Source organism: Zeus faber, assembly GCF_960531495.2.
Source record: "Zeus faber genome assembly, chromosome: 2".
Classification (NCBI taxonomy): Eukaryota; Metazoa; Chordata; class Actinopteri; order Zeiformes; family Zeidae; genus Zeus; species Zeus faber.
The window spans coordinates 27400034-27406258 of NC_137189.1; the positions used below are offsets into that span (position 1 = coordinate 27400034).

The 6225-nt window shown below is 42.2% G+C and overlaps 1 protein-coding gene across 1 annotated transcript in view; it reads left to right on the forward strand.

Moving 5' to 3' along the window:
• Positions 1–5972, forward strand: part of LOC307245834 (ras-related protein Rab-9A-like) — a 7262-nt gene extending 1290 nt beyond the window's left edge. The window contains exon 2 of the mRNA XM_080021525.1: positions 3773–5972. Within this exon, the coding sequence (XP_079877651.1) occupies positions 3894–4508 (615 nt within the window). The 5' untranslated portion in view covers positions 3773–3893 and the 3' untranslated portion in view covers positions 4509–5972. The remainder of the gene's footprint in view (positions 1–3772) is intronic.
• Positions 5973–6225: the final 253 nt, after the last annotated feature.

Consider the following 6225-nt stretch of genomic DNA (forward strand, 5'->3'; position numbering starts at 1 on the left):
TTAAAAAGTGACTTCTGATCAAATAAAAACAGAGTTAGTTTTCCCCTTGATTTGAGTGAATATGAACAATATAAAAATATACACAGTGCTGCAAATATATAGTATACCATATTTATTGTTTATCTTTATTGTATGTTGCAAACTGCTCTTAAATCCCAGACACATGACACACACACACACACACACACACACACACACACACACACACGCTGAGCCTCATGATGTGTCGTCGTTTCCTGGTTTTTATCCTGAATTCTCTGAATGTGCTTCTGTTCAAACCTCGCTGGGATTTGGATCCAGGCTCATGGAGACAATCCAGGAACGCAGAGATTCCATTTTTAATTTGACTGCCAAGACGTTAAGGCCCACACCGGCATCAAATTAAGTTTCATCCCGCTGAATTGTCAGCGCCCACATTGTTTTTCAACTCTTAAGCTGGCTTCACACCGAATTCGCCAAACGACAAGAGCAAACAGAAAGTCCATTCATGACCATGGAGAGTCGAATTCCACGCGCAAAAAGCTGTGGTGGGGCTTGGATAAGCCCCGCTCCTCTAAAATAAGCCCCGCGCCCTCGTCAATCAAGTTACCATCAGTCTCGTTTTTGTTATTTTTTATTGTTTTTTGTTGTATTCGTTTACGTATATGAAATAATGGCGTTATTAAGGTTAACGTCGTGTGTCACCATATTGAATACTAATAAATCATTTTTTCATTTTCAAATGAATTTGTTTCCTAGTTTGCCAACACTATATCAAGGGAGATTTGAACTATTATTCATAGAACCTGGTAAAATTCCAGCTGAGCAAATTACTCCAAAACAACAGCGTTTCTCTTTACCAAGACATATCGGATGCAAAACCAAGACGCAGTTCATCCAACCACCGCTAAGGGGAGGATTCAACTGTCGGATGCGATTAAAGGACTTGGTGTGAATCAGGTTTGAAATGAAATTAAAGTCGGAGGATATTAGGTTCACACCACTCATTTGGAAGCTATTTTTTTTTTCTTTTTTTTTTGAGGGGGAGAGATTCTACACACTGGAAAAAACAAGTTACTGGGTCAACGATATATACATTTTTAGGTTTTCTCAACTTAAATTGTTCGAAAATAAAATCTTTACTGGAGCTCCTTAATTTAACACAAGCTCCAGGTGCAGTGCCATGTTTTGCAGCGAGGGGGCACTTGAGCACAAAAACAACCTCCCCACAGCTTTTATTTCTTGCATTCCTTGAGTTTTTTTTTTCCTTTTTTATTTATTCATTTGGATTTGATCTGGTGAGTCTCTGGGGAGTGGCGGGAAAAGGTTTGTTTACGAAGACATTATTTTTATTTTTACGAACTCCCTTCTATTTATTCTCTTCTTGTTCCTCCGGCTACAATTAATACAAGATGACACGTTGCTCAACAGCCGATATATATATTTTTTTGTTGGTGATTGTAGTTTGTCATGGTCGTCATTCCAAGAAGCGGAGCAGACTTGCTCTGTACCGATCCCTGCTGGACGCCATATGTGTTACCGCAGCAGAAACACTTTTTAAAGAAGATTCTTAAAGAATAATCCAGTTTAAGTTTCATAACCAACTCCATGTGACTTCTGAGTAGAGTGAACATGTTGTCCTGTGAATAAACTGCAGCAGGTTGTGAAAACATAATTACACTTGAAGTTTTAACTAATTTCATTATGTAACTTATGAGTCTCGTCGGCACCGCGATTCAAACTCGTGGTCTGTTTTAAAGGTAGATTTTATCATATTTATTATATTATAGTCAATACGGAAGCTCTGAGTCGTGTTTATTTTTGTTAGGGTTATATTTTTGTTTGTTTATTATACATTTTTAGGCTTATTGTATATATCCAATATTTTCGATCTTCTAGTTATTTTTTATGTTTATTGCTTATTCCCATTGTCCTTTTCTTAATGGTATTGTTTTATTATTGTCTATTTTGATCAGTCCGTTTGTCTGTCTGTCATTCTCTCTATCTCCTGTAATTTTAACTTGAATGAACTGTCGGCTGAAAAAACGGTGAGAATACATTATTTTTTGCATTTTCCTTTCTTTCCTTTCTCTCGCTTTTCCTGAGCCGCTCTTTCACTTCTTGGTCCTGTGGCGAGTCACATGTGGTCACGCTCGGCACATTGTGACCCCTGAAACGCATGACGGCTGAGTCAGCTGCTGCACGACCGCGATCCACAAACAAAGACTTGATGTGAACGCCGTGGCAAGCATTAGCTAACCACGTCAGCACGAGGATGTCTTCGATTATTGAACGATTATTGAATGATACTAGAGCAGGGATTTACTGCAGTGGTAATATGATGAATAAATGGATGAAATTAAATGAATCCAAGCACTGCCAATTAGCACCGGTCTCAAATGAACAAACAAATAATTTTGGACGAGTCATATCGAACAACTAATTTCGAACAACTCATCAGGCTAAACCAGTGTTTTCCAAATTCGTCTTAAAAGAATAAATCCTGGAAATTAGCTCTTGTGTTGCAAGATCCAAATTGAGAGGCTGCACTAATTCATCAAAAATAGTTTCGCTCTGAAAGAGACAACTATTTGTAGTGATGAAAGGTTTGACCCTTTATTGAAATTCAGTTCTTGACGAGTCACTCGGTTAAAAGAGTAATTCAAATTGTCCGACTCGTCTTGGTTCATTTGGTTCAGTTGGTGTAACGCACGGTGAGCGAGGTAGGACTTCTGAATGCAAAGAGTAAATCAGTCACATTCAATAAAACACTTGAGGAGGAGAAACATTGACAGGGGTTCCACAGAGGGAGGAATCCTCCCAAATATATAACAAGTCTTACACTACATAATATCACACTTTTATGTTGTCTATTCCAGTGGTTCCCAACCTTTTCGGACTCACGGCCCACTTGAAAATCTCAAAAGTGTTTCTTAAAGGATGTTTATTTTAACAATCATATGCATTATCATACATACAGTGCAGTAGTATGGTAAAACAAATAAAGTGGTGGGTTAAAAAATAACCTTGTATCTATGGAACTTTTGCATAACGTTTGTAACGTAAAACTAACAATAACAGGAGCACATTAATTTTAATCACCTCATGGGAAGGCTGATGTTGTATGGCAGACACTAAATGCTTGATGTCTGTCTTAAGGGACGACCGTCTCAGGCAAAGATCTGGATCAACATTCAGTTTATTTATGTATTTCGTCTTCAACGCCACAAGCGTCGAAAAGCCAGTTTTGCAGAGATACGTCGTCGGGAAAGGCAGCAGAAATGGCACAGCTCTGTCGGACAGAGCGGGATACTCAGAAGCACCATGAAGCCAAAAGTTAGTCAGGTACTTCTGTGAGAAAGCCGGTTTCAATGCGCTGTCGCAGGAGAGCTCCACGAGATCGTCCTTCTCTTCTGCGCTCAGGCCTGCGAGGGTCTCGTCACTGTGGCTGGCCAAGGGGTTTTCCATCCAGCTGCACTGCACATCTGGGATGGGGAAGTGTTCGCGCAGCTTGGTCCTCAAACCGTGCAGGTGCTCTTTGACATGATTGATCACGGTGACAGGAAACCGCACTTCTTCTTTTGTCAAAAAATCTGACGGATTCTCAAATGACTCGAAGTCAACTCGCCTGGCCCACATCTCCCTTTTCCATAAAAACGACTCTCTCGTACACTCGTTATCGGCTGTTCTGGGCTGGTTCGGGGCTGGTGCCTGCGACCAGTCTGGTCTTGTTTTCCTGTCTTTGAAGAAACTTTATTGACCTTTTTTGTTTGGTTGTTTGTTTTCTCATTAGGTACATTGAGAAGTCTTAAACCCGCTCAATTCCATTCCACCGCCCATCGCTCCAGGCTTGGTCTTCCAGTCCTCAATTCTCCAGTCCTCACTCCTCCAGGGCCTCGGATCCTCCCAGAGCCATGGCGTCCAAATCGTCCCTGCTGAAGGTGATCCTTCTTGGTGACGGCGGCGTGGGCAAGTCGTCGCTGATGAACCGTTATGTGGCCAACAAGTTCGACACGCACCTATTCCACACCATTGGCGTGGAGTTCCTGAACCGTGAGCTGATGGTGGACGGGCGGCACGTCACGCTACAGATCTGGGACACGGCGGGCCAGGAGCGTTTCCGCAGCCTGCGTACACCATTCTACCGCGGCTCCGACTGCTGCCTACTCACCTTCGGACTGGACGACGGCCAGAGCTTCCTGAACCTGGCCAACTGGAAGAAGGAGTTCGGCTACTATGCCGATGTGCGCGACCCGGACGCCTTCCCCTTCGTGGTGCTTGGCAACAAGCTGGACGTGGCCGAGCGGCAGGTGTCGGGCGAGGACGCACGGTGCTGGTGCCGTGAGAACGGCGGCCACCCGTACTTCGAGACCAGCGCCAAGGACTCCACCAACGTGGCGGCAGCGTTCGAGGAGGCGGTGCGCCGCGTGCTGGCAACCGAGGAGCGGTCGCAGACGCCGCTGCCGCCGCCGCCGTCTGGCACCGTGGATCTGCACAGGAAGAGCTACTCCGGGAGATCCTGCTGCTAAGATGGCCGCTGATGCGGGAGGAGGGGCATGTCCAAGCCAAAAACTGTATCTGTTCTCTTCCTGTCTGAGAACAGGAAGAACTGGCGTCGTACACTGCTCAAATGATTTGAATTTTGACTCACATGAACGTTGAACAGGAAATGAAACTCATGTTTAACCGGGTACTTCACAGCAGCTAAACTAGTTGATCCCCTCTGTAGACATGCATTGAGCTAACACAGTTAGCAGGCAGCAGGTTGCTATCTCAGTTCTGAACGCACAGGGATGAAATTAGTGTCAAACTTCTCGCCTGAATCTGGGTGAGATTTAATTATTTATTAATTAATTCGAATTATTTCCCAAATAAAACGGGAGTTTCCCTTAAACTAGATCAGTTCCTCCGGGAAATCATGATTTTTTTTAGCAATTTTTTGTCAATGCCTGAAATTTCACTGCAAAGAAAAAAAACAACACAAATTGCATCACACATTTTGGGAAAATCTGCACGATCTGCAAAATCAAGCATTTTGGTCGCAACGATGACAATTTTGATGCAAAACACTCCAAGATGGATTAATATCACTGCCAGAAATCATCAAGTTAGAGTTAGAACAACCACAAACAGGTTCCATATTATATATTATGTTACGTCATACAAGGACACTATTTGGATAATCTGTGTCTAAGTTCAACCCTCAAATGGTTCCTATGTCACCTTGAAATCGCATCCGTCGGATCCTCCCGTCTGAGTTTTTCGTCACAAAATATTTTTGGGGGCGGAGCTTATATCGGAGGGGGCGGGACCTATCACAGCGTGTCAAAGCGTACGGAATTCAACTCTCCATAGGAATGAATGGACTCCCTGTTTGACGTATTCAGTGTTAAGCATGCTTGAGGTTTTGGTTCACACTGTATCTGAGCCCAGTGGGTCCTCACTGTGTGTGAAATATGTCGAGAGATAAAGTCGAAATTCCATCACATCGTCTAAGTGCCAAAATTCTATTGAAACATTTATTTCTAAAACTTTGCGCATATGTTTTGTGAACGTTCATATCAACATTTTACGGACCACAACTAGCTATGCTGCTTTAGCTAATTCACCAAATTTCACTTTATGCTGTGTGTGGCGGACCCCGCCACCAATAATGGTAAACAGCATATAGAGGAGCAGATCAGGATGCAAACACATTTAACAGCTGTTTCTTATAATGTATGAGATAAAATATGGCATTTTTTCTACAAAATAATTTCACGGAATTGCATTTTATTGTCACAGCCAGGACTGAGCAAAAAGTGCAGGGAAGCACAAACAGCTTTTATTTCCCAGAATGCTTTGTGAAAACAGAACAAACCGATGATCATTAATTTATATATAAAAACTATAAATCATTGAGTGATTCCATCACTGAAATTGGATGTTTTTCCTCCAGATCCACATAAAAATTCTGTTTGTTTTCCTTAAGAATAAAGAACAATTTGAGCGTTTGACTCTTCCCCTCTCCTTCTTTTCACTCGTTCCTGAATTCAGACGGTCTAAAAAGAAACATTATGGATGATGTTGTTTATGTTTTATTATGATGTTTTTCTGGGACTGAAAGCTGTTTTTTCATCATGCGACATCGAGAGGAGTTCCAGCGTTAGGAAAATTAATGATGAAATTCACATTTTTATATAAACTGTTCTTTAGCATAATTTAGTCTGAACAATCAGAGGATCTTATGATTTAAATCTCACCAAC